General features: G+C 41.8%; 1 protein-coding gene across 1 annotated transcript in view; it reads left to right on the top strand.

Moving 5' to 3' along the window:
* The window catches only part of slc24a4b (solute carrier family 24 member 4b), a gene marked incomplete at both ends in the record, with an annotated part of 66,338 nt that extends 45,351 nt beyond the window's left edge, over window positions 1–20,987 (top strand). The window contains 11 exons of the mRNA XM_080744843.1: window positions 570–644; window positions 767–792; window positions 1,782–1,835; window positions 2,901–3,001; window positions 5,196–5,365; window positions 6,041–6,182; window positions 6,879–7,045; window positions 16,359–16,473; window positions 17,430–17,542; window positions 19,309–19,374; window positions 20,838–20,987. Of these exons, the coding sequence (XP_080600969.1) occupies window positions 570–644; window positions 767–792; window positions 1,782–1,835; window positions 2,901–3,001; window positions 5,196–5,365; window positions 6,041–6,182; window positions 6,879–7,045; window positions 16,359–16,473; window positions 17,430–17,542; window positions 19,309–19,374; window positions 20,838–20,987 (1,179 nt within the window). The remainder of the gene's footprint in view (window positions 1–569; window positions 645–766; window positions 793–1,781; window positions 1,836–2,900; window positions 3,002–5,195; window positions 5,366–6,040; window positions 6,183–6,878; window positions 7,046–16,358; window positions 16,474–17,429; window positions 17,543–19,308; window positions 19,375–20,837) is intronic.
* Window positions 20,988–27,800: the final 6,813 nt, after the last annotated feature.

Genomic DNA, 27,800 nt, shown 5'->3' with positions numbered 1-27,800 from the left:
AGGTTTTAAAATAGGAAAAGTGAAATTTCATGGTGTATCATGTTTTGTGCCATGTTTTTTATTTTCTAGAGTGTTAGTGTGCCATGTCAACATACATTTTAATGACAAATATTTTGACATATTTTGATTGGCAGGACATTGTTATAACGATCATTAGACCCAGAGCAACAATCCACCTATCTTCCCGAATCCCTCCCCAGTTAGAGTTCAGAGTTTTGATGAATGTAGAATTTTGTGCAAGATGTAATTTGCGATAAATTAGCTCACTTCATTTAATTGACCACATTTAAAGAAAATGAATGGCAAATATTTTTGACATATTTTGATTGGCAGGACATTGTTATAACGATCATTAGACCCAGAGCAATAACCCATCTATCTCCCCGAACGCCCTCTCCAGTCAGAGTTCAGAGTTTGAATGAATGTGTAATTTGCTATAAATGTTTATAAAATAAAAATCCTCTCTCTCACACTTCTGCCAGTGTGCCGGTGATCACCCTCCCCTGTGCCAATGTTGGCACCAGTGCCTAAGGTTGCCTATACCTGATTCAAGGTGTCTGTTTGTTTAGGTGGTGATATTGACCTGGTGGTCCGTATTCAGAGACTCCTTCTATTACACCTTGTCTGTGGTGGCCCTAATCGCTGTAAGTTGACTGTAGTATTCATTACACAGTTTATGGTCACCTGCAGTTACTATTAATCCATTGCTTAATTGTACTTTGTCTTCTGAAATATAATAATTTGTTCTAAAACATTTTCTTGACAGTTCATCTACGATGAGAAGATAGTTTGGTAAGTGAGTCATCCATACCACTTTTATTCTTAATCCTTCCAAGTCGGTCATCCCCACCCATGACCCCCAAGACACATTCAAATTGCATTATAAAACAAAATGAGAGACGCCAGAGGGTTTATATTGGGCTGCTTGTTGGTCTAGGACAGTGGTTCACAAACCTTTACATTTCAAGGTCTTCCCTTAACTCTGACAGCATACAAATGGAACCAAATGGACCTGAAGGGTCCATTTGGTTCCATTTGCATACTGTCAGAGTTACAGACTTGAAACGGTCAATTAAGACCCCCCTAAAGCAGAGTCCCTGGAATCCACTTTGAGAACCACTGGTCTTATCTTATGTCAAATGATAATTGACAATTCAACATGTCTCATGTTATATTTGTGACTAGCTAAAATAATGGGTATACAGGGTTGGGAAAAACGGATGACTGATTACCTTCCTAAGCTTTGAATAAGTTAATATGGTGATTTAGATTTCTTAATGATTTTGATTACTTGGCAAAATAATGTTTTAACCACGATATTGGTAACTGTATACATATGCACCCCATCAAATTGGGCGATGTACAACATTACAGTACTAAAAATGGTGTACCTCAAAGAATATTTTACTCAACACTGAGTGCCTTAAGAAAAAGTTCAGAATTGTGTACCTTGAATCTTTTACTCAAAAGTGTATGTTACTGCTACCTGCCTTGAGGTCTTTGCTGATTTACCTACAAAATGCGGAATCCTTTTTGCTGTTGAAAGATATTTTAAGTATTTGCCAACAATTTTGATTAGCAATTTATTTCAACATTTTCTTTGTAAATGTAACTGTATGTAATTGTAATGTATTAGCTACTTTTATTTTGTAGTTTAATTACCGGTACATTGCTCTTTAAATCCATTGAATCCATTACTTCCCAACCCTGGTGACAGTTCTAGGACTTTATAATGTACTGTAGCTGTGGTATGTTTATTCCAATGCCTTCCTCTGTTTCAGGTGGGAGAGTTTGGTACTGGTGCTTATGTATATTGGATACATCATCATTATGAAGTGAGTTGTGCATATAATCCACAATTAAAATGGGCATTGTAAAACGTTTTTAAATCCCTTGGCGAGTGAGTTAATTTATTCACAGGGATATCCAGAGAGAGTAGTTAAAGTTGTGGTTTCACACATCACACAGACACACCAGGGCATCTGCCCAGGACAAACACCATTTGTATTGATGATCATTGTTCATTGCCTCTCCTCTAGATTGAGACTGCCTGACACACAGAGGCAGCTCGTTCCAAAGAGAAAAACCTGAATATATCAAAGAACTCTTGCCATAACCTTTGACTCTTGGAATCTCATATACGATTTGGTTCGCCCTAGTTTCATACTAATGTACAATCAACTTAGCATTATTCTAGGGTGGGCAGGGACATTACCTTCAAAATGTTGTTCATATGACCTAGCTTAAATTTCCTGGTACTCCCAGCCAGCCAGATCATCTTTCATCATCTTTTTGACCATATTCCATCACATTCTGTTAACACCTGTGCAGTCAAATATCTGTACCTATTGAATTAATCCCTCTGCTAACAGAATGTGATAAAAGATGATGAAAGATGATCTGGCTGACTGGGACTACCTAAAAAAGATGATAAAATCATATTTGGCTGGGAATGAGTTAAGTTGATCCACCCTGCACCTCACAGGGACACTCGCAGATGGGCACAGATAGCTAATGCAGTTGACACACATTTCTAAGAGAATCTTTTGGAAACATTTCACTATAGGAATCATACCAAGTTCGTTCCCCAAATTATTGTCTATGTACTGGGGGCCCGTCAACCACTTAATCTGTATTATCTGGTTTAAATAATCTTAAACAGGCATGGAACATAATCTGATATAGTACTATTTTCTTTATCAAATGGATGCAAAGGGTAGTGGTGAATGAATCAAAACTTGATGCGTGGTAACTTGCACCATTCTTCATTTCATTAGCAGGCAAAGAACAGTGAATGCAATTTAACGCTTTGAACGCATTTCCGATTATGACTCACTCTCTCACTCTCTCTCTCTCTCTCTCTCTCTCTCTCTCTCTCTCTCTCTCTCTCTCGTGCCTAGATTCAACCAGTCCTTGCAGAGATTGTTCGTGGGGAAAAAGGACAAGAACGTGGCGAATGGTAACGCAGCAGCGGCCGCAGCCAGCAGTGAGATGGAGGACGGTAATGATAGTTATGACTATGTTTGGGTTGACGACCCATCGTCGCCTTTACTCCCAACAGGTAAGGCTAACCAAACAGGCTTGGATACGCTAGACAACATTCCTAGCGCATCGGCTATGCTGCGGTGATAACGGTGCTGCTTTGGCGGTGACGGGTTGGGTGATGCCGTGATTGGTCTCTGGTCTGCAATTGCTGTGGTTTTAAGTGTTCCTCTTCCTACATGACTGACCTGAACTGGTTTAGCCTTCTTAAAGGGAATTTTAACTAGTACCTTTTTGTCTCTTATTCTGGAAAGGTTGACCATGATTTATTTTTTTGCATGACTTTTTTTGGACGTGACGCTGTGACACTTGAGCGTCCCTCGTCAGCCCGCCCCGTTTTTAGATATTAATGTCTTCCATGATTTATGACCTGCCTACTTTTTGACCGTCAAATCACATTCCCTCCATTCCTCCAAATCTCTCTACTGTACTATGTACACAGTATATAGTGCAGTAGAGTATAGTATATATTTTTTTTTACCCCAGCAAAAACTTCCCACAAGTGATTTGTAACGGTTCTTATTGGCCTTCGGTCACTGCTTCCTACTCTTATTGCATTCATGTAGACATGCCTGTTTGTTTAGCCTTACTAAAACCTCTGTTGCTTATTGTTAACTGTGTTTGTGTGAGATTGTGTCTTGGTGAGTGATTAATTTTGCCTGCATACTGCTTTATAATCTGCTGCTCTCTGGGGTCCAAAGTAACCCACTGACTTCAAGGGTGGTAATGAATTTCACAAGAGGAAATGTTTGTGCTGGTTCTGTTTACATAGTTAATATAGGCAAATTCATGCATGTATAATAAGTTAAATTAGGGCTGAACTAATAAGCATAGAACTTTTTAATATCATGCACCAAAAAACCTACGATTTTTCCAGTGACTATGTCAGTACTTTGTGAGTCAAATACTATACCCTACATATAAAACTTGATTCGATGAAGATTTGTCAGAGTGAAAATTCATAGCACGAGTTATAGATGGATAGCAGGTGTGCTTTGAGATTTTTACTTGCACTTTGGTGTGGTTTGGGCACAAATGGTTTTGAGACCAATGGTGTACAGTCAGGGCTGTCGCACCAAATGCTGGGCCCTGGGTACAAGGATTCACTGCGGGCCCCCCATGAATGTTCTTCAGTTTACAGTTTACAGTTTACAGTTTAGGCATTTAGCAGACGCTTTTAATCCAAAGCGATTTACAATAAGCAGATAAAACATCACAATAATAAACAAGATAATATGTCAATACATCAACAGCAATATAACAAATGCAAATGGATATCTATCTAGAAAACGAAATAATCAGTCAAGAAAAGGTTCTAAAAACCTAAAAACAATGCTAACTAGCTTCATGTATGGTCATTGAGTGTTTCAGTAGTGCTAAGGGTTTAGGGGGAGTCTGAAAAGTTGAGTCTTCAGTCCACGGCGAAAGCTAGCGAGTGAGTCCGTTGTTCTAAGTGCGACAGGGGGTTTGTTCCACAACTTTCATAGGGGGAGGGGGTTTAACCCATTTAGACTGGGTATGCATTATTTTGTGCTTTAACTTTTGAAATAGCAAATATACAAGCTCAGCGTGGCACCGAGTGCTGCACTGCGAGCTTTTAGATCTGCTATTTTTGAAAAAACGTGAAAATTTGTGGAAAGTCTTTGAATATTTCCAATCCTTCTATGGTTTTTAGAAAAACATATGTTTCTATGTCAGTGGTGCTCAAACCTTTTCATGTGAAGGACCCCCAAAATGATGTATTTGGCCATGGACCCCCATCTCCAGGGACCCCCAGAAGCAAAATTTGAGTTACAAATGTTCTCTTACAAAATACATATATTCAAAGATTTGCACACATTTTCACGACAAAAATAGCAGATCTACACAGCGGCACAGAGCTTGTATATCTGCTATTTCTCCATAGCTAAAGTATCAAATAATTAAGGGCCCTCCACCTTGGGCCCTAGTAACTCAGTCCCACTTTTCCCCCCCTTGTGACGCCCGTGTACAGTATCTGTGACAAACACCTTGACCCTTGAACTTCTGTTAAATCTGCTTCTATTAATGCGAGACGAGTCCAGTCCCAGTAACCAGTTATGTGCACAGTCCATCAAGATTAACTTTACCTAATACGCATCCCCCCCCCCCCCCCCCCCCCCCCCGCGCTCCAGTTAAGCCTGCCAAGGATTTCAGCCGTGGCTCGGTGGTGATGGTGGATGAGATGATGCATGCCAGCCCGCCCAAGTTCCGCTTCCCAGAGGCTGGGCTCCGCATCATGGTCACCAGCCACTTTGGACCCAAGACACGCCTCCGCATGGCCAGCCGACTCATCATCACAGAGGTACAGACAGGATTGTTGTTCCATTAACGGTGGTCCACACAGCAACTGTGTACATTTACTGGAGTACTGTACTTAAGGATATTTCACTTTCAAAAAAACTTTTGGTTCAAACTCCATTTTAACCATGATAGATTCATTAAAAACACCCATTACTTTTTTTTCTGGTGACTCATACTACCCTCCTATTACGTGAGCAGGCCGTGTTTTTTCGATAACTTTTTCCATTTCTTTTCAATAATCTTTTATTGTATTTAATTTTTTATCCAAAGAATTATAAAAAATAACCAAAAAAGATTATTGAAAAAACACGGCCTGCTCACGTATTAGGAGGGTAGTATGAGTCACCAGAAAATATAAAAGTGCAATATGCAATAAAGACAGAGTTATAAATAAAAAGATTAATAAAAAATAATGGGTGTTATTAATGAATCTATCATAGTTAAAATATAGTTGGGTGTGTATGGGGAGAGGCCCTGGGCCTGGAGGGCCAGATAACATTTACATCAAATATCTAAATATTGAATCAAGCAAATTAAAAACTGTTCAGGGTGTTCATAATAGCCTGATTAGATGATAAAATGACCAAAAGTTTTTTTGAAAGTAAATATCCCTTTAGGTAAATTCTTTCAGTGTTTGTTTGAGTGCTGGTTGACTTGAGTTTCTCTCTTCTGAAAGCGTCAGAAGTTGGTCCAAGCTGCCAACGGCGTGGAGACACAAGTGATTGACGGGAAGGTGGACATCGAGAATGGAAACGTGCCAGAGGACAAGCCTAGTGAGGAGGAGGAAAATGACACCATCTCTCCCTTTCATATTCCAGGTATGTGACTTATGATTTTTGTATAAACAAAAATATATGGTATAAACAGATGCACGTCATAAAATCCACATTGTTAATTCATACAGTGCATGCGTACATATATGACGCGTATACCATGCGCATACCAGGGGGAAACTGATATACAATACTGGGCCAAATATGATCCACAGCCAAATATGGTCAGAGTAAAGAAAAGCACATCAATAGAAATACATGGAAATGGAATTCACATTGAGACACATGGCTTATACTGTATGTCCCTTTTCAAAAGCTTGAGCGTTCATTTTAAATCTCTGCTTCATCTTCCAAGTATATTTCTTTTGGGTAGGTGCTGAACGGAAGGTTGGAAAAATAAACGAATAAATTATAATAAATATGTTGCAATATGTTTGGCCTGTGTGGCCAAAAACCTTGCTTACTTAAAAAAAATTAATTAAAATCCATGTGACGGGGGCAAGCTACTAATTTATTTTAAATCCCTTCCTTGAAAATTGTCAGTGACTTCGTATTCAAATGATCGTCGTTCTCCTTGACGGCTCCCAGTGTGACAGCTGCTTTATCCATCCTTAACTATTAGTGTAGAAAATAGAAATCTGTTGTCGGCTTCACGCTCCGTCTAAATTGAGTAAAGCTGTGTGGAAAAGGCAGGAATTAAATTCAAACGACTGTTGTCTTTCTCTGTCGTGTCTGATTCAGCCGGTGTTGGCAGCAAGATCAAGTGGCTGATCTCCTGGCCTCTGCTGCTCGTGCTGTTCTTCACCATCCCCAACTGTGCCAAGCCTCGCTGGGAAAAATTCTTCATGGTCTCCTTTATCCTATCTACCGTCTGGATTGCTGTCTTCTCCTATCTGATGGTCTGGATGGTGAGTCTTTTAATCTATAGACCCATTATCTGTTTACAAACATTAATAATAATAATAATAATAAAACTTTATTTGTATAGCACCTTTCATGACATGAAATGCAGCTCAAAGTGCTTTACAGAGCATAAAATGAAGCACACGTGCTTAACAGAGAAAAAGTAAAATAGAAATAAAAAATACATAAAAAAGAGATAAGTAAAATGATTACAATAAAGCAAGAAAAAATAAAAGCATAGAACATTGAAGAACAATTTCAGAGCCGTGCGGACGTCAATAGCAGCATAGGGATTAAAAAATTTAGCTAAAAGCAAGAGTAAAGAAATAGGTCTTGAGCTGTGCTTTAAAGCTATCCACCGAGGCTGCCTGTCTTAGGTGTAGTGGTAGTTTATTCCAAGCTGTCGGTCCATAGAAGCAGAAAGCTGCTTCACCATATTTTTTATATGTCATTGTTGGCACCTCAAGTAGGTCTGCACTAGAGGACCTGAGTGGGCGGGTTGGAACATATCTATGCAGGCAGTTATAGAGGTACGAAGGTGCCAGACCATTTAGAGCTTTATAAACAAGTAAAAGAATTTTAAAATCAATCCTAAAAACAACCGGGAGCCAGTGTAGCGACGCTAAAACTGGAGTAATATGTTCTCTTATCTTAGTTTTTGTTAAAACTCTGGCTGCTGCATTTTGAACAAGTTGTAATCTGTCAGTTGTTTTCTTTGGCAGACCAGAGAGAAGTGCGTTGCAGTAATCAAGCCGAGAGAAAACAAAAGCGTGGATCAGCGTTTTTGCATCGTTCAGCGACAGATAGGCTCTAATTCGCGCAATATTTCTAAGGTGAAAGAAGGCAATCTTCGTGACATGATTAATGTGTGTATTAAAATTTAATTCAGCATCAATGATCACCCCCAGGTTCTTAACAGAGGTGTTATTTTCTTTAGCCAGGTTACCAAGTCTATTTATTATTGATTCTCTCTGGGCAGTAGAACCTATTATGAGAACTTCTGTCTTGTCCTCATTTAGCTTGAGAAAGTTCTCACTCATCCAGCATTTTATGCTGGACACGCACGTCAGCAATGGGTCTAGAGCAGGGGTCTTCAACAGGGGGTCCGCGACCCCTAGGGGGTCCGCGGAGGTACTGCAGGGGGTCCGCGAAATTATTGCTTAAAAAAAAAAAAAAAGATTTCAAAAAATGTTTTTTTTTTTTTTCATTTTTCACATTTATGTTAAAAAATAAATCATGATTCTATCCATTTTGAATAGCTTGAATACATGATTACTATGCAATTGACAGATTGTTGATATTATTGACATTGGTTCTCAGTTAATAAGTAGTATGTTTAGAAATGGTAGTGGTACGGCCCACCCTGCTCGCTGTAACTTGTACATGTTTAAAATAAAAAATGTCGTAGCCCCGACCCCCCCACCCTATGAGGTGGTAGGGGGTCCCTGCTCCATCTCCCCATCAGTTTGGGGGTCCCCGGCCTGAAAACGTTGAAGACCCCTGGTCTAGAGCACAGGGGTCGTCCGTAGCCACCGAAAGGTACAACTGGGTGTCATCAGCATAGAAATGGAAATTCACACCGTGAGCGGAAATAAGTTCTCCCAGCGGCAGTATATAGAGGGAGAATAATAAAGGACCAAGAATCGAGCCCTGTGGAATACCAGAGCAGATGTTGTGTTTGTTTGACTCGAAGTCAGCTAGATTAACAGAGTAGCTTCTGCCTGTCAGATAAGAGCAAAACCAGGACAGAGCTGTACCTGACAGTCCTACCCAGTGTTCGAGACGTTGTATTAGAATTGTATGGTCAATTGTGTCAAAAGCCGCCGATTGGTCCAGCAGTAGGAGAACGGACACATCTTTGTTATCAGCAGCCACCCTAAGATCATTAATAACTTTTAAAAGTGCAGTTTCTGTGCTGTGTCCTTTCCTGAAGCCGGATTGGAATTTGTTGTGCACCTTATTGTTCTGCAGAAACACATCCAATTGATGAAAGATAATTTTTTCTAGGACCTTGCCCAGAAAAGGCAAATTAGAGACGGGTCGATAATTATCCAGCACGGACGGGTCAAGGTTGGGTTTTTTGAGTAAGGGTTTAACTACAGCCGTTTTCAGTGAGTCTGGAAAGACACCTGATTGTATAGAGCTGTTTACTATTTTTAGGATATCTTCAATAACACAGTCTACAACCTCTTTAAGAAACGGCGTGGGTATTGCATCCAGCGAGCAAGAAGACGATGTCATTTGCGATATGGTTTTACGAAGTTCCTCTTCATCAATTGCACAAAATGATACTAGGCTCCCCCTAGATTTATCGATGCTTTTACACATGGCACCATTAACCGCATTTGCATTTGTGACAGTATTATTCGTAATACCAGCTCGAATGTTAACAATTTTGTTGTCAAAGAAGGATGCAAACTCATTACACTTTGCTTTAGAGGCAGGGAGTGACTGCTTGTAGGACTGGGGGGGGTTTAAAAGGCGTTCAATGGTAGAGAACAAGACCCTAGCATTGTTCTTATTCTCATTAATAATTCCGGAAAAATAGGCCTGCCTAGCCAGACGCATGGTTTTATTATAGGTGGCTGTTGACGCCTTAAATATCTGTAGGTGGATAGTTAATTTATTTTTTCTCCAAGCTCGCTCTGCTCTGCGGCATTGTTTTTTGAGTGAACGTATATGATCGTTTATCCAGGGTGTTACTTTGGAATTATATTTCTTTTTAGTTTTCATAGGAGCCACTATATCCAGAGCTGACTCCAATTTAAGATTAAAACGTTGAACCATATCATTTACTGAGGGAATATCAGGAAGGCGGGGTGCACACGCAAGAAGGCTGGCAAACTCTTCTGCTGCCGAGGAACCGAAAAATCTCTTTTTTATAGTATATTCTCTATTGTTTTTTTCTAGATCAGAGACAGTCATATTAAAACACAGTAAATAGTGGTCTGATAAATCAGGCTTAGCGATAATCCTGTCCATAGAAATATTTAGCCCTTTAGAGATCACAAGATCAAGGGTGTGGCCTTGATTGTGGGTTGGCCCGGTAACATGCTGATCAAAATCAAGGGAATGCAGTAACTGTAAGAAACTCATAGCTGTAAGATCAGTAACAGTGTCCACATGCAAGTTAGTATCACCAGCAATAAGGGTTCTCTCATAGTCCGTGGAACAGATAGATAGAAGTTCAGATATTTCTGTAAGAAATAAGGCTTTGCTACATTTTGGTGGGCGATATATCGTAATCATTAGAACAGAGGATTGACTCTCAAATAAGTTAGCTTGATATTCAAAGGATGAAAAACTTCCAAAGGACAGGCACTTGAATTTAAAAATGTCAGAGAAAATGTATGCCAAGCCTCCGCCTCTTTTTCCTTCGCGCACTGATTGAATAAAGTGATAGTTTGGTGGGCAGGCGACGCCAAGTGCAAAAGCTCCATCGTTGCCCAGCCATGTCTCTGTTAAAAAGATTATATCTAATTTCTCTTCACAGATTATATCATTTACAGAGGAGGATTTGTTTAAAAGTGACCTGATGTTAAAAAGTGCCAGGTTTATTTTATGACATTTTACTGTACTATAGCCCCTACAGGGAATGTAAGTTAAGTTAGCTAAATTAGCAGAGCCACTGCTTATCCTGGACTCTCTATTTGAAATTACAGTAGAAATGTTGTGAGCCTGCTTAATAAAAGCGCTTGAAGGAGCATCGGGTCCAGATACGTTAGTTGCTGGGTATAATGGACCCAGCTGACATCAACGGCTAAACGTATTGTCCAGCTGGGAGGCCTGGGTCTTCTGTCGTTGTGGTCGTGGAGGGATGGGTGGGGGCGAAAACACCCAGGCCACAGATTTCTGGGGCACGGCCGGGGCAATTTCAGGCGTTTTCAGGGATGGTGGTTGTGGTGCCGGGCGTTTGTCCTGTGGTGGTTGTGCCGCCGGGCCATTGACCGTGTGTCTGGCCGGGGTCATTTTTAACGCAGTGTTAATGAGTTCATTCATTCCATTCGTGAATTCTAGAAGAGGCATTGGAGATAGGGAGAAAGAGGAGGATTGGGGTGATGGGGCGGTTGTACCCGCCCCCTCCTCTTCCTCTGTCAACTCTCCGTTGTCAGTTGCCAGTTCACTTTGCTCACTGTTCGGGCCAGCCACGGCTGAAACAGGGAATCCACAAAACTCTTCTTCATTACTGTCCTCTTCGAACATTTCCCTGAGTGACTCCAACTCTGCATTCATTCGTCTACTCCACTCTTCAGCGGAGATGTTGTCCATATTCAGTTCCTCGTCAGGGAGGGCAGGGACAACGGTAGCTCCTCCGTTCACCATAATCAGTTCCTCGTCAGGGAGGGCAGGGACAACGGTAGCTCCTCCGTTCACCAAGGCCGTTCCCCCCTCGGCCGATGGGGGCAGTTCAGTAACCATACTGTCATGCTCGTCAGGGAGGGCAGGGACAACGGAAGCTCCTCCGTTCACCATAATCAGTTCCTCGTCAGGGAGGGCAGGGACAACGGTAGCTCCTCCGTTCACCAAGGCCGTTCCCCCCTCGGCCGAGGGGGGCAGTTCAGTAACCATAACACTATCTCTTGTTATGGATTCTTCGTGGGTTGCAGATAAGAGTTGTTCATCACAATCTGTTGTTTTGGATTGCTGTGTTCTGGCCAAGGCCAGAGCATGGAGAACATTCTGCAAAAATATCTTTGCTCCTAGCTTATTTAGTTGCCGTTCATCAGCAAATAGGTGTCTTCTGTCGAAGAAAAAACTGAAGTTGTCAATAAAATGCACATTTTTGTCGGTGCATGCAGCTAAAAGCCATTTGCTCAGAGAGAACAGTCTGCTGAAATTCTCGTCTGTGCCTCTCATAGGCGGTAGGGGACCGCTGATCCAAAGCTCTATGTCACTGTTCAGGAAGCTCAATGTGTTGAATAGAGCCCTGAAATTCTCCTTTAAGATTTCTGACTGTTTTTCTTCTGTGTCATATGTGCCAGTATGTAGAATCAGGGTTTTCACCGTTTGGTGTTTGTTGACAAGATCCAGAATTCTGTCTTTCATGTCAGAGACTGTGTCTTTGGGAAAACACATAACTTTTGCCTTCTTCTTTCTTATGCTTTTGACACCTTTTAAAGCAGCATCGCCCACAATCAAAATGTCAGGATCAATCACTGAGGTGGTTCTTACCCTGCTGGGTGGGACGTTCTCTCTGTCAACAGGGGGACTTCGGGGGGCTTCTAGTAGCTGTTCTGTTAGCCAGCTTGGGGAGATGCTACCCCTGTCATCCTCGGCCAGTGGCGTGAATCTGTTTGCCAGCTGCACACTCGGTGTGTGTGGAGATTGGACTGCGTTTGACTTTTTAGCAGTGTTTTTCCCCTTGGCAGTTGCCCATTTATGAAGGGGGGTCGAAGCAGCGCTGTGCCGGGTTAATTCCGGCCATTCGTCGGTGATAAGAGGGCTTTGGGAGGGTGTCCTGCCCGTCGTCCGTTCTTTCATCTTTGGCTTTGCACCAAGGGAATTCCAGGCGAGTGGTTTATCCAGTCTTTGGGTTTGTTTTAATTGGAATAATTCCGTTTCCAGTACTGCAATCCTCTGAAGCAGTTTCTGATAAACCCTTGTAGAAATGGTTGGTCCGGCCATCTTGCTAGTTAGCTAGATGCTACGTATCCAGTCACCAAGTGGCAAAAAATAGTATATTGCAGTACAGCAAAACAATCCCGGAGTTTTATAAGTATCCAAGATCCATTTGTAGTTTCTCAGAGAAAAAATAAAACATCAGTATCAGCAGAAGAATGTAAGCACAAGCGAGCCTAAGCGGGAGCAAGCAGCGATACGTCCGCACTGTAGGAGAGCAAGCAGCCTGGGGGGAGAGACTTGGCACATTGAGACTGAATGCACATGTGACTGTATCATATAATCAATTCCCAACAGATCCCCAAACCTATTGTTTTGGGGAGCGCTGGTTATTCAACCTCCTCTTGTGTGCTAGTGAGGTGCGCCCATGGGTGCGCCCTTATCGAGACATATATACTTCATTGCGCAACGGTATTCCGCGTCAAGAGTAGCCGATATACAAGCTCACATCGTGCCACCAATGCAACCGTTCTGAGCTTGGAGATCTGCGGGACGGAGCAAAAATTTGGCTTCATGGCCTGCAGCTGGGCGAGCAGTAGCAGCTCTGGTGCTGTGATCACGAGGAGCGCTCCCTCAGTTCTGATGAGAGTGAATGGAGGTGGGGTTTGAAGGGCAACTGTTTTGAATCGCTATTATTGTTTATAATTAACAGAAACCAAGGATTACATATTTCAAGAGTGAGAAATCACAATAAAGATCCTAAGCATTCTTCCTCCACACTGGGAGAAAAACAGCATCTGAAAGTTTGATGGAATGCATTTTTAAACGTGAGTGCAGTGACCACTTAAGTATCACGGTGGGGTTCATTTGGTGCCGACCTGCACGCACATACTGTTTTTTATCAGTGTGACGTGGACCATTAAGGCATCTGTTTAAACTGGAGTGTGCAGAGAGCTTGCGGCAGAGAGGGGGAATTGCAGACATTGTGACATTGCTTGAATGTAAGGACAAATATATAGTATACCCTCATACTGTTGGTTTGTTTACTGTTGAGTGAAAAAACAATGTTGACCTTTAAGCTACCCCCAAAATCATTTGGGGACTCCCTGGGGTCATTGAAGGAAGCATGAGGTCAGTCCGTTGCTCCCCTCAGGTTGGCAGAGGGAGTGTTGTGTCCAGGATTACATTAGACAATTGACACTGGGTGAAAAAAATGGGTTACAAAAATTGTGGGATAATAATGTAAAGGAAAAATAAGAAGTAAGTAAGGTCTTCAACGTTTTCAGGCCAAGGACCCCTTAGTTGAGAGAGAGATGAAGCAAGGACCCCCACATTCACAACCTGTTAATAGATTCCATTCAAGTTTCATCTTTTGACAGCACAATCATCGGTGTATTTTGGAATCATGTCAAGCGTTCAAGGGGTTAATATAAAAAAGAAAGAAAAAAGTTTCTATCACACAAAGATTTGGAGGACCCCCTGTAGTAACTCTGACCCCCTGTTGAAGATCTGGCACTAGACAGACCCCTGGGAGCTCGGTTGTTGAGGTGGAGTGCATAACAGCTCCCACTACTTACGTCTTAGTTATCCCAGCCATGCTACTACTCATACGCTGAGTTGTTGTTGCCTGGGAACGAACCTAAAAAGTGTTCTACCGACTGAGCTACACTGACACAACCCTGAAAGTAAAATGAATTATCAACTAATCTGACCATGTCCAGTGAATTCACTATTATGCCCTCTGGCCAGCATTATGTGCCCCTTGGAACAAACTTCTGGCTATGAACTACTGTATATAAAACGTTTTATTTTCTTTAATCCTGTTGTTTACTTCTATTGATCTGTTGTCTCTGACATACTGTAAAGAAAAACCTTGCGTGTGGTTTTTTTTGAGTGATGTGTATGGATTGGGTAAGCTGAAAATGAATGCCCCCTTTTGGGATCAATACAATTGTCTGAATCCAATTGCTCAAAAGATTTTGTTGACCACCCTTTTCTTGAGTCTAGCGTCTCCTTTAATGCCAACTTTAGACTCAAGATGTCTCCTTATCAAATTTGCAGAATTACAATGACGTGACACTTGACCGTCCAACATTTGGGTCCCTAACAACTACAAGATCATCTAAAAACATTAGCAGCATGATCTCTTGTGGGGTTTTAGACACTTACTCTTCTTTGCTGACACTAGACTTTTTGGTGGTAGTTTTTGTTGAACACTTGACAAGTGGTCTTGGATTAACTACTTCTCCAATAAAGTGACAACCACAGCCAGTAGAGGGAGCAAACATGATCTGGTACCACCCAAATTTAGAGCAAACGTGGGAAAAGTCTCGTTCTACTACCCTGCCTCCAAAATGTGGAATGCACCATCCATTAAAGGATGCCTATCGCTGATTTATTTCAAAACTGGCCTGAAAAAACATCAGGAGATCACAAGGGGAGGTAAATGTAAATTCCCATGAAAGGAGGTGTCATTCACAGTGGCTTTAGATCGTCTATATTCGGCAGGCGACACCATTTCATTAATAAATGATCAGATTTCCCCTGATTTATTTGGCTCTACTAACGTCGATGTGCCTGGAGCTGCTCTCAGTCTCCAGTCACCAGGAGCTCATTAAGTTATGTCAGTCAAAAAAACTATACATCCTTGAAAACAACAACACCCATACCCCCCCTCCAAAAAATAAAGTCCAGATAATATGAGAGTCACTGCTGCTGAGTCGAGTCTGTATACAGTACAAGGCCGTGTGCCCGCAACGGGAGAGAGAGACAGCATTTTAGTGTCGAGGTAACAAAATACTCTGTGACTGTTGATAAGCTCTTCTTGCAATCATTATAAGCATAGCATCCTTAAATCCTTATGCAGAGATTAAAATGTTGATGTATAATTGCCTAAACCTTTGTTTAGTTTAGTTTTCTTTGCAACAGATCTCTCCTCCCCTCTGTCTCCACACGTGAAGCAAAATGACATGAGGTGTTTTTCCCCCCTTGAGCATAATAATGGAAGGCATCCCAAAAGTGATTTAAGGCATTTTTTCCCTTGACAATAATGAAATGTGTCATGGAGTTCTTCTAACTTTAATTAGAGTAACCTTGAATTTCCCTTAAATAGAAAGACAAAATTACTGATGGACGTCACGACCTGGCCACGCCCACATTGTGACCATGCCCACATTGGTGTCCCCCCATGTCATATTCCTTTCCGGCTCCCCTGGTCATTCACTGCCACCGTTTTCCTTTTTCTTCTGCATTATTGTGCAAATGTTTTATGCTGTGTTGGTGAATTGAAAACATAGTCCTCAGGACCTTTTGTGTTATCCTTTTAGCCTGTCTTACTGTATCACATGCCGTTTACATTTGTGACTAATCAAGTATTCTATCAATCAAAGGACTTGAATATAATGAAACGGGTATAGCTCTAGAGCAGGGGTGGGCAACTTTGATGATGCAGAGGGCCACTATATTTTCACACGCACTCCAGAGGGCCACATATACATTAAAAAATTGCAAAATAGCTGATCTACAAGCTCAAAACGAGTCGCTCTGCGACACGTTCCTATATTAACCTGGCGGGCCGCATTAAGTGAATGTGGGGGCCGCATGTGGCCGCCAGTTGCCCATGTATGCTCTAGACTAGAGGCTACTTGGTGCCGCATAGTTCAGTACTCTCTTCATGCCTGACATGCACATACTGTATGTGCATGTCATGTTTATTCATATAGAACTTGCTGGCTAAGCGTGTTTTCTGTGTACTTGTAGGTAACCATCATTGGCTATACTCTGGGCATCCCCGACGTCATTATGGGCATCACTTTCCTGGCAGCAGGAACCAGTGTTCCAGACTGCATTGCAAGTCTCATCGTCGCTCGGCAAGGTAACAGTCTGATAAATGTGTTGTTTCTTATTGTTCTGTAGAGCAGGGGTCTTCAACAGGGGGTCCACGGGGATACTGCAGGGGGTCCCAAAAAAAAAAAAAAAAACATGATTCTGTCTCTTTTGAATAGCTATAATGATTATTTTGCGAGTGACGTATTGTTAGTGAGAGATTCATAGTATTGACATTGGTTCTCAGTTAAGGTATGTTTATAAATGGCAGTGGTACGGCCACTTGTACATGCATGTTTAAAATAAAAGCATGACTATATGAATCTATTATTTTAATAGCTTATAGTATTGATTGCACAATAACATAGTATGATGGTATGTTTATACATGAATTGTATACATATAAATATACAATATATGTTGTAGCCCCACCCCCACCCTACGTGGTAGGGGGTCCCTGCTCCATATCCTCATTAGTTTGGGGGTCCCTGGCCTGAAAATGTTGAAGACCCCTGCTGTAGAGTAATGCTCTTCATCTCTCAAATCTTAGCAGTCCATAATCCCATCCTCTAGGCCTATAGAGGTATATGATATTTTTTTGCAAACTTCAAACCATTACAAATGGTTTATCCATCTAAAGGCAATTCAATACATTTCATAAATCAAAAGAAGCCATAAACTCAAGTCCAGAGTCAAGTTCATTCAAAGTTTAACGTTGAAACAAACTGTGAGCTGGTGTGGAATCCACTTCTTTCCGTGGGCAAATTTTCAACTACTACACTACTATTGCACAGAATAAGCAGCCTTATACGAATTCCTTTTATTTTTATTACAAAACGAAAGTGGGGCTTCATATTTCTGTTATATTGTCAATAAATGACAGAATGATATATACGGAATGTGTGCGTTGTTAATTGCGAAGCCGCTCTTACACTATCCTTAACTGAAAAATCACATTCCCGACTCAAAAGTGATCTGAATGTGATTTGCTGTGGTGTGTTCCAGGCCTGGGCGACATGGCAGTGTCCAACACTATTGGCAGTAATGTGTTTGATATCCTGGTGGGACTGGGCCTTCCCTGGGCTCTGCAGACCATGTGTATCAGCTATGGATCAGAGGTAACTGTCCAGTTTATACTCAAGCTGCTTGACGATGAATTAGCTCTGTGAGTTTTCAGCATCGTACAGAACACCCACATGTTCAGCCTCTTGGCAGGCTCTATTTATGTGAACCTTCATGATCTTGAAAAATACTTGAAGATTTTGAATGAATCCTGTGAGCACTGCATGGGAGATGGGGGTACATCAATGTAGTTGTAGATATTCCCGCATTAATCATTAACCAATTGAACCCTATTATACCTAATTGACTCGCGTCCCCAGGGGTCCCCTGTTTTTTCCCCTCTACACTAAATATCTTTGCAGAAAATACCCAATCTACACTGCTTGTAGATTGGCTGTTTTTGCCAGACTGTTTGCCCCCAGAATAGGGACGCTAGGGTTCATGTGGTTTACGTTCTTGTCGCTGCACTGTCGACACAAATATCTTGCATTAACATCAAGCTCTAGTGGGTAAGTACTGTACTTTTGATAGGAATTCTGAAGCTTAAGACCTCATTTTCCAGCTACAACGCTTTGTGTCACAATGTAATGCATAATAAATAAATCGGCTGTCACAACCGACATTGCTGTGTTAGTACGGAGTATAAATTAGGCTTGAGAAGGAATAAGCTGAGTTCTCAGGGAAGGATTAAGTGGACTTCTCTCTAGTCTAGAGTGGTGGTTCGCAATCGGTGTGCTGTGAGACAAGTGTGTGTCTTGTGACTATCACACACTACTATTGCAATATATACAGAACGTTTTGTAAACTGTGTGTGGGTGGGTGGGTGTGTGTGTGTGTGTGTGTGTGTGTGTATACAGTATATGGGCATGTTATTGCGACCGAAGGTCGCAGTATACCATGAGAAATGTCGCAGCCTGTCTCCGTCTGTCTGTCTGTCTGTCTGTCTGTCTGTCTGTCTGTCAGTCAGTCATTCAGTCAGTCAGTAAGTACACATTTCTACAATCTATTGGTTCCGTTGTCACTGTGACATCATGCTCTGATGTCACTGTGATGTAGGGGAACCACCCAACAGAATGGGTTTGCTGCTCTGACATCACGCTTCATGGCTTCATGTCCCTTTTATGCCCATATATCTTATGCCCATATATAGTCGACAATGTGATGTCAGAACATGCCCATATATGGGCATTCCCAGATCACACTTGCAAATGAATTACATCCTTGTCCGTTTTATGCCCATACGGGAGATATATATTCGGGCATGATCTGGTAACTGGTCCGATATAAATCACTGGCCAGATAGCCAAGAATTGTCACCTCAAGGTCGCATGTCGCCCTGAGGTGTCTTACTAGTTATAGGCAAAAATGTAAAAAATAAATGTCTGATCAGCGGCTCTGGTCAGATTGCTGGTTCTGGACAACTGCATATTAGAAAGACTCGACGGCAGGCACGGCACTCCCTCAAGTCCTTGCTAATGCGCGCCGAGTTTTGAAGTCAGTCCGTCCCCTATATGTGCATGACCATAATGGGCATAGCGGTTGGATATGTGGCTCTGGACAACCGGATCCCCATGCATATATATGGGAGCATCAGGTTTGTTTATGGTTATGTCTGAGTCATTGTGATGTTTGCGTGGTCTGCCCACCGTTCGCCCGGCTGAAGACCTTGAAATATGAACGTTTGAGAAACTCTGCTCCATAGAATGAATTTAAAAACGTGTGATTTCTGACTTGCCCAGTGGTGTGCCTTGGGCACAACACGGTTGAAAACCATGGGTCCTGCGTTTATAAACCCAGTCTTTCTTTCTCTCCTGTCCTGTAGGTCCAGATTAATAGCCGGGGGCTGGTGTACTCGGTGGTCCTGCTGTTGGGTTCAGTGGCTCTCACGGTGAGCGACTCACACTCATGTTTACACCAAACTAGTACCATGTTGTTCAGAATACTGCCCTACAAAGCCAGACTGCAGTAACTACGTTTTTGGACACACCGACTTATTTGTGTATCCCAAAGGTCAAATTAGCCTTCATGATATGACTTATATGCCTATATATCACATTTTAGTTCGTAGTTACTTCACTCTGACATTAATGCTGTGTATTTTCTTTTTGTGTGTGCATAGCACAAGGCTTGTTTGTTAAGTAATGCAATGCACATGTCTATTGCAGTTAGGCTAGCAATAGATGCAATGCACAATTAATGTTTACTGCAGTTAGGCTAGCAATGAATGCAATGCATAATTGCAGTTACAGTAGGCAGTAACAATCATGTTTGAATAATTAAAGAACTCATCATTTTCAGTTTTCTAATGAAACATTTTAAGCTTATTTTGACTCAAACTATATACAGAGGGTTATCAGAGAAGTGTTTTAGTGGAATACTGGTGTACCTGGAGGAGTATTAGCTTTAACACTGCACATGTCATGTTGGCCATCAAGTTATGAAGTCAAAACTAACTACTAGTATCTGTATAGCATGAACAATTTAATACAAAGTCAAACTCATTGTGCTTGACATGCGATACATCCATAAGCACATACAAAACCATGCTGAAGTGAATTGCTATGAACATTTGGAAGTTCGCCTTGCGTTGCGAGGCATTGTGAGCATGTAGATTTGCTATTTTCACAATTTCTGACTCTAATATTTGACAATTTGGCCAATGTTTAATTTGTCATTTCAAAGGTATTAAAAAGTCCTTAAATTGTCACTTTAGAAATGTGCGATACACTTAAACTTTATGTTGGTTTGGTTACTGTTGAGTGAGAAAACAGTGTTGCACATTAACTCGGCCGTAGAGCCCGGAGATTTTTCTATGTCTTTCACTGCCGGCTTCTCCTACCTGTTAACTGGGGCACTCATCCAGTTCCCATTGTGCGTGATCGGACACTGCTATGCATCGTGTGTTCGCGTATTCCATCAGCTTCTCAAATCCGTTTAAATTTTTACAATTGATCAATAAGTTCTCCGTCTGTAAGCCGCGGAGTTTATACAGAAAGCTAACGGGCCAAAATAGACGACGGACCATCCGCTTCCGGTTCACGGCCTCAATTTTAAGTGGTCCGCTCAATAATGTGTCCGTGTAGAAACCGATCACGGAGCATTAGTTCCGGCCTATTTTAGTTCCGCTTCGATAAAAAAATAAAAAAATAATAATTAAAGCTTATTAAATCTCCGGGTTCTACGGGCATGGCAGAGAAGGGGTACAAAGGGGTATTTTTTTGGCAGAGGTTGAGTTAAGTTAATCACCTGGGGAACCCCCAAAATAATTTGGGGACCCCCCCCTGGGGGTCAGGGGGTCCCGACCCACAGGTTTTGAGAACCACTGTCCTAACGTGCTGCATTTGTGCGCAGGTGGGGGGCATCCACCTGAACAAGTGGAGGCTGGACGTCAAGCTGGGCATCTATGTCTTGGTCCTGTACGCCGTCTTCCTCTGTTTCTCCATCATGATCGAGTACAACGTCTTCACCTTTGTCAACCTGCCCATGTGTTTCGACGAGTAGAACAACGGCAGCGCGCCTTGGGAAAAACCAAATCCGTAACCCACCCCACCACCAAGCCCCCCCTCAGTCGCCTGACAACACTGGACCTCACTCTGTTTGCAGACCTCCTTCTCTCACTAAAGGTCATGGTCCTGAGACTCCGAGTTGTATTCCACGATGACCTCCTCATGTCCCTGTTCATCTCAAGTCTCATTTCTCCTCCCAAGAGGGGGAACACCATTCCGTGTTTGGGAATGGTCATCTTGTCACACAGCGTGGGTCCTTTTATAGCAGCCTCCCCAGCCTGACAGTCTTCTTCTCTTTACCCCCCTCCATCCAGCAGTGCTTCTTGTTACCTTTACCCTTCTCTAGCATGGCTTTAGATGTTAGGGGGACCTTTTTGGAATTGGGCCTCCTGTGGACTTTAGTCAGTATTTTTTCAACAATTTACCCCGCTGTAAATTTTCCACACACCATCCTCAAAGCCTGTTCCACAAAACCAGACCAGAGTCTTTGTAAAAAATCTAAACGAAACAACAACAACAAAAAAACACTGACTGGATCCCATTTCATAGAAAACCAGATTTTTAAAGTAAATTCTTTTACAAAAGAATGACTGACTTAAGTAACTTCAATCCATCCCCTGGAGGAGGATGTTTCTCCTCGGCAGCTCCCCCCCCTCCACCGTGGACCTGGCCTCAGCCCTGGCATGGCCTCTGGCATCAGGGAGCAGGTCCTGATGGTGCACCACTCAACCCCCCCCCCCCCCCCCCCCCCTCTCTCTTAGCCCCCAATGTGCTTGATCCAATCTGCTCTTTCTTTACTTTGTCTTTCCTCCTTCCCTCTCTCTCTCTCTCTCTCTCTCTCTCTCTCTCTCTCTCTCTCTCTCTCTCTCTCTCTCTCACTTTATAAATTGACATTTTGTCAGGAAGCTTTGTCTCAGCGAGTCACAGTCCGAATCAGAGCCGACTGTTGCGGGGAGCGCTCTGTACATATTATGCACCACTGCACAACGTTGTAAAAACTTGTAAACATACATTTTGTTTTGTATTTATTTATTTTTTCATAAACTTGAGTTTTGACTAGTGTGAATATATATATATATATATATAGAGAGAGAGACAAGAGTTTGTTGCAATCATAGGGACATTTGCCTGTTTTGTTTTTTTTTCCACAGAAAACAAATTGCACATTGAACTAGCTTTTCTTGCTTTGTGCTGGGAGGAGGCCCCCTTTCCAAAGGGAGGAGGGGGTAACTGGCTGAGGGGTTTGCGACTCCATACACTATTGTGCTCAAGTTCAGTATTATTTTCTTTTGGAGATGGATCGATTTCATGAACTCCTCCAAATGCACAATAGTAGAGAAGAAAAGCCACACCTGCTCCCAAGTCTTCAGAATGCATCAGGTGTTTTTTTTTTTTTTTTTTTTTTGCCACCATCACGGTACTACAGTTGCGGTAAGAAAAAAACGATATATATATATATATATATATAAAACCGCAAAGGTCTGTGACGGTTCTTATCATTGTCTGCTACAGTATTAAACCCATCACCCCCAGGCCACCAGGGGGCAATGCAACCCACCTGATGTGTGCATGGCAGCGGTATCAACCACAACCTAGGGTTATCAGGGAAACATGGGGCTCAACAGCTCCGGGAGGTGGTGGTCTTTTGATTTGGAATTCCATGTAGATATTGCACTTTAACAGCAAGCCGTCCTCTCATTCTGAATCAACTAGTGCTTCCTTCAGTGAGTGTATTTTCCATGTACACGTGCGTGTGTGTGTGCGTGTGTGTGTGAGTGAGAGTCTGAAATAGTGTGTTTGGTGTGTGTGCATAATGGGGAGTGTGTGCATCCTCAGTATAAGGCCTGCGCTCCATTTCTCTCACTGAGGCACTTTGATTCTTAAAGAAACAGAAAAGGAAAAAGACTTAAAAAAAAAAAAAAAAAAAAACTCCCAACACCGTGAGCACACACCCGCCTCTGTCTGCAGTGCATGCTGGGCCTGGGACTTTAAAATGCAACTCCTCCACAGCACAGCAAAAGGCTGAGGGCGTCTGGGTCACACCCCCAACCAGCCCACTTTACAAAACCGGCAGCTACGAGCTACTCCAGTCATTTGACATCATGCAAAAATTGCCTGTGATGAGTCCTGAATGGAGTGCAGAGACTAAACGTTTACTGTGGGGGGGAAATAAGGGAGCGTTGAGTGTTGAAAACATGTCTAATTCCTCTGACACACTTTGCTGGCAGAAGGGCACTTGTATATGCAATCTCAATGTAAAGAATTATAACAGTATATGGCGGGAGGGCCCCCTGCAAGGTTGCCATAATGTCTGGGGATCCTGTGGAGATGTGATGTCAGTTTGTCTAGTATTAATGTGCGAGCTCACAGGTGTTGCGCGTGGGACAGCCGAGGAACCAAGCCTGAGGATTGAGACAGACAGAATGTTCTAGAAAACTAACTGCTGGTGTCGCAGGGGAAGAATTGACCCTGCTTCCCTCCCCCCCATCGCCTCCTCTCTTGTGCAAGGGCATTACTTTCCACCAAACTCTTAGCTTAAGGAGCAGAGGGGGTGGGAGCCTGGACTCCAACAGGGAACGCACGGACACTTTTGGTCCTCGGGACTTTTGTCACTTGAAGAACTTTTAGTCAGCTCCTCCAGGGAAAAGAACTTTGGGGAACTTTAGTCGGCTCCTCCCTCCAGGAAAAAAAAAAACTTTGGATGTCTACAGTACCTTGATGAACTTGAGAGCAGACTTTAAAAAAAGAACTAAACTAAACACACGTAAAAGTGGGGGGCCTCTAAGCTGCTACTCATAAGGGGGTCAACTGCTGTGTTCTCTTTGGAAGGAGGTGACCACACAGGGCTTACGAATATGGGCAGCCAAGACTCCACCGCAACCCACTGCATCACCTTTTGGTGCCCCAGCCCCTGAATTCTTCCAGATGGGTCCTGCTGGAGCCTATTGGGAACCTCCACAGAGACCGTTATCTACTTGTGCCATTCTGAATATCGTTTGAGTTTATATATAAATATATATAATATATTTATATATATTTATTATTTATTAGGGCGCTTGTTTGCGCTGTACCCTAGGTTGATTCAGAATGCCTATTGTGGTTATAAAGGTTTTGTTAGATTTTCTTCAAAGTTGACGACATGGGACGGAAGGTCTTGCCTAGCCTGGGTCTGGTGTGTTCACCTGTGTGGTCATGTCCTCGTTGTTTCAAGTTTCAAGTTTCAAGTTTATTTCGCCATTTACATTAAAATTTTCATTAAAATGTAGTCAGGGGATAGTAATAAAACCTGGGAATAAATTCCTTACCAAACAATTTCTTCACCAATGTGTTTGTAAAGGTGTCTAGTAACATATCTAACAAAGATTGAAATTCAAAAATCCCTAGGAGAATCTTTGACAGCACCTAGTTAGACCCCTCACATCCCACTTAAAGCAGATTTTTTTGGGAGTCATTGTTTCCTTTATAGTATAGTGCAGTGTTTTTCAAAGTGGATTCCAAAGACACTGTGGGTTCCTTTAGAGGGGTCTAAATTGACCCATACAAGACTGTAACTCTGACAGTGTACAAATGGAACCAAATGAACCCGTTAGGGTTCATTTGGTTCCATTTGTACACTGTCAGAGTTTAAGTGAAGACCTTAAATTTGAAAGTTTGAGAAACATTGGTATAGTAAGTGAATGAGACCCAAAGTTACCCTATCTGTCAAAGATTCTCCTAGGGATTTTGAATTTCAATCTTTGTTAGATGTTACTAGACACCTTTACGAACACATTGGTGAAGAAATCGTTTGGTAAGGAATGTATTCCCAGCTTTTACAGGTATTCTGATAATAATCCCTGACTATTGGCTGGGTTTACATGGTAAAACAGCACAGCAGGTCACACTGCTCCTATTTGTTCTACTCATCCGTGTACAATCTCACCGGTCTCTCTTCGACGTGCGTCTTTATTATCGAGTCCACTTTTTAAAAATGAAAACAAACGAGTAGAATTCAGATGCCATAAATGTCGTAGCTCTGCATAAGATCCAGATTGTATAAAAAAAAAAACATGTACAAAATAAGCGCACACACAGAGAACACACGTCGATATGACTACAGAACACAGAGAGGAACTGTATGTATTTTCTCTTGAATGAATGCGACCTGATGCACTGTGAGCTCAATGTGATGTGGGAGTTGTTTGTCGACAATAATAAATGATAAAAAAATATAAGGATAATTATAACATATTTAATGTAAAGTTAGAAACATTATTGAGGACATCTGTATAACTTATATGAATGTATTGTCTTGCTATACTGGACATATCCAACTGATGCATTTTACTGTAAAGCAATAACGTGGAAAAAAATTAATAAAATGGCAAAATATTCCTGTACATTTGTCTCATAAGTTCTTGGAACATTTAATATGACATAAATTAAAGAAGCCATTTGTACTTTAGACATACATTATGTGTTGCCTTTGGAGTGCTTCAATGATTCCTCTGACAGTTTCAAGATGATTTCACTCTTTTGCCCCCTGGTTGTTTGCATAAACAAATTTTTTTTTTTTTCATTGTAGGGTTGTAGGGCTGGGCGATATTACTTAAAATCAAAATCTCAATCATTTCAAACCTTGATTACAAAGTTTTTTTAATGCAGTCTACAAGCTGTCTTATGATTTTTTAGGTCTTATTTTTGTAACTGAAGTATAGTACTGGGTGGTTAATTGGACCCTTAGTGACTAAACTGAACACACACCCATGGGCATTTCCGGCCATCGAGTTAAATGGACAAGTGGCGCCATCTACAGAGGTTTTCAGCTCTTGGTGTTTACATATTTGTAAGAGTTAGTGAAAATAATCATTTACAAACAAAATGGTGGGAAAGACAAAGGGTTTGTTCGGAAATGCGCACTCAATGCACTGGTGTGCCATATTGTCGTTTGTTTATTCGGTGCACTTATTGGTACGTTGTCGTTTGGAAATGCAGTGCACGGCGCACCGGGTGTGCTGAGTGCACACACTGAACAACCTTACTCAGAAGTTGGGGTTTGGCAGTGTGGTGTCGGTGCGGTGTTTTGATTGGTTGATTTTCATGGCCGTGTCGCGAGTGCTTTTTGAACAATGGAGGAAATGATAGCAAAATGCAGCATTTGCGTCTTATTTGGGCTTGATAGTTTCACACACATCAATGCGTAAACCAAAAGGTGGGAAAATGTTGTGAATTCAATTATATTTCGTAGCGACGTTACTTAACGAGCATTTACTATCAATAGAACTGTTGTAATAGAAAGCTAAGCTAGCCAAGGTTTTAGGGTTTCAACTGGTTGTTCGGAAATAAGCCACACTGAGTGCACCGTACAACGTTACCGCCCACTGCACTCACTACACTGAGCACACAGCCGGTGCACATTTTCCGAACGCACCCTTTAGCCTTTAATAACATATTACTGCAATAGGCCTACTCGGAAAAAGTGATTATGGTGGTCGGTCAGTAGCCACCCCAGGTAAGTTACACAATAATGGTAATTTTTTTCTCAGCAGTGAATACAAATTATCGCTCCATATGCCTATTTGTTATGGGGGATTGTGTTGTGTTTTGCGGTTCATTTATCCATGGTTTTTATTACATCACGGGTGGGTAGGTGTTAAATTCAGCTAAAACCCGATAGGCCTGGATATTATAGCCTAACAAGGCTAACACCCGCCAAAAGTGTAAACACAGGTGCTACCAATGATAATTAAATTCGTTTGCAAAGCCTACTGAGCCAACTTGTCAGCAGCACCATGTGGACTGGAACAGATAGACGGTATTGACAACATCTGTTTACCCAGCTATTTTACTATCAAATTGGCTGCTGTGAAAGAGGTAGGCCTATAGCAGTATAATAGTCCAAACTTTGTTGGAGCTGTACAAATGTAATATTCCCAAGTAGGCTAGAATAGAAGAAAATTAGTTAATTTCAAATACCTAACCCTGGGCGCACAACACACTTTAAGGCACGAAAACAAGCCTCTGGAGTCTGGAACCAGGATCTTCTTTTCCATTTGTCAAACTAAAACATTGTTAACAGCACTGTAAGTTATTCTGAACAAAAAAGTGCAAGCTTCTGCAGCAGCTGGGGTTGAAACCTAGGATAAATAAAGCAGAAGTTTTCAAATTAAACACATGAAACCACATGAGCGGTTGCTATGGGAGACCATCAACTGTCACAGTTATTTGCCTTGCATATTTTTTGAACAACCCGCAAAATCTAACTTAAATTAATTTCCTATTTGTCTACTTTCTAGTTTGGGGATTCTGACTCATAAACACTGAAGTATTCTCAACAGCTAGCTGTAGCTAATGGAACTGTTCACTAAACTGAGCAATGTTATTTATTGTTTAATTTATCTCCAAATTCTTTGTTCCATCAGATGTGCTTTATAGCTCGAGATTCTGCATGACTGGCAGGCAGTGTCCCATGGCTACCTGAAGGCTTACATGACCAACTAAGCAGAGGCAAAGAGGGTAGGTACTGATCATGCAGTTGGATTTACATCCCGTTTTTCTCTCGCTCAGACATGTCAGTTGAAGAATGAAGAAGCAGGTATAGTCCAAAGGTCACCCACATTTTTGTCATCACAAATCACTAGGAATTCCATTACAGACATTTCCTTGATTATTTGGGATATTGTACTATTGTGATTGATTTGGCATTAGTGTTCTTCTAGCTTATTGTTGAAGTATGTCTTGTAGGCCTACTTGGCCTGAAAAAAAGGGTATTGGAGCAACCCTATTTTCTAGTTCTTGGCTAAAGAAATCGGTATCGGAATAATCGGTT

This window comes from Nannobrachium achirus, assembly GCF_963921795.1.
Source record: "Nannobrachium achirus genome assembly, chromosome: 16".
NCBI classification, from domain to species: Eukaryota; Metazoa; Chordata; class Actinopteri; order Myctophiformes; family Myctophidae; genus Nannobrachium; species Nannobrachium achirus.
Note: the sequence above shows the minus strand (reverse complement) of the source record. Positions and strands in the feature narration are given on the sequence as shown.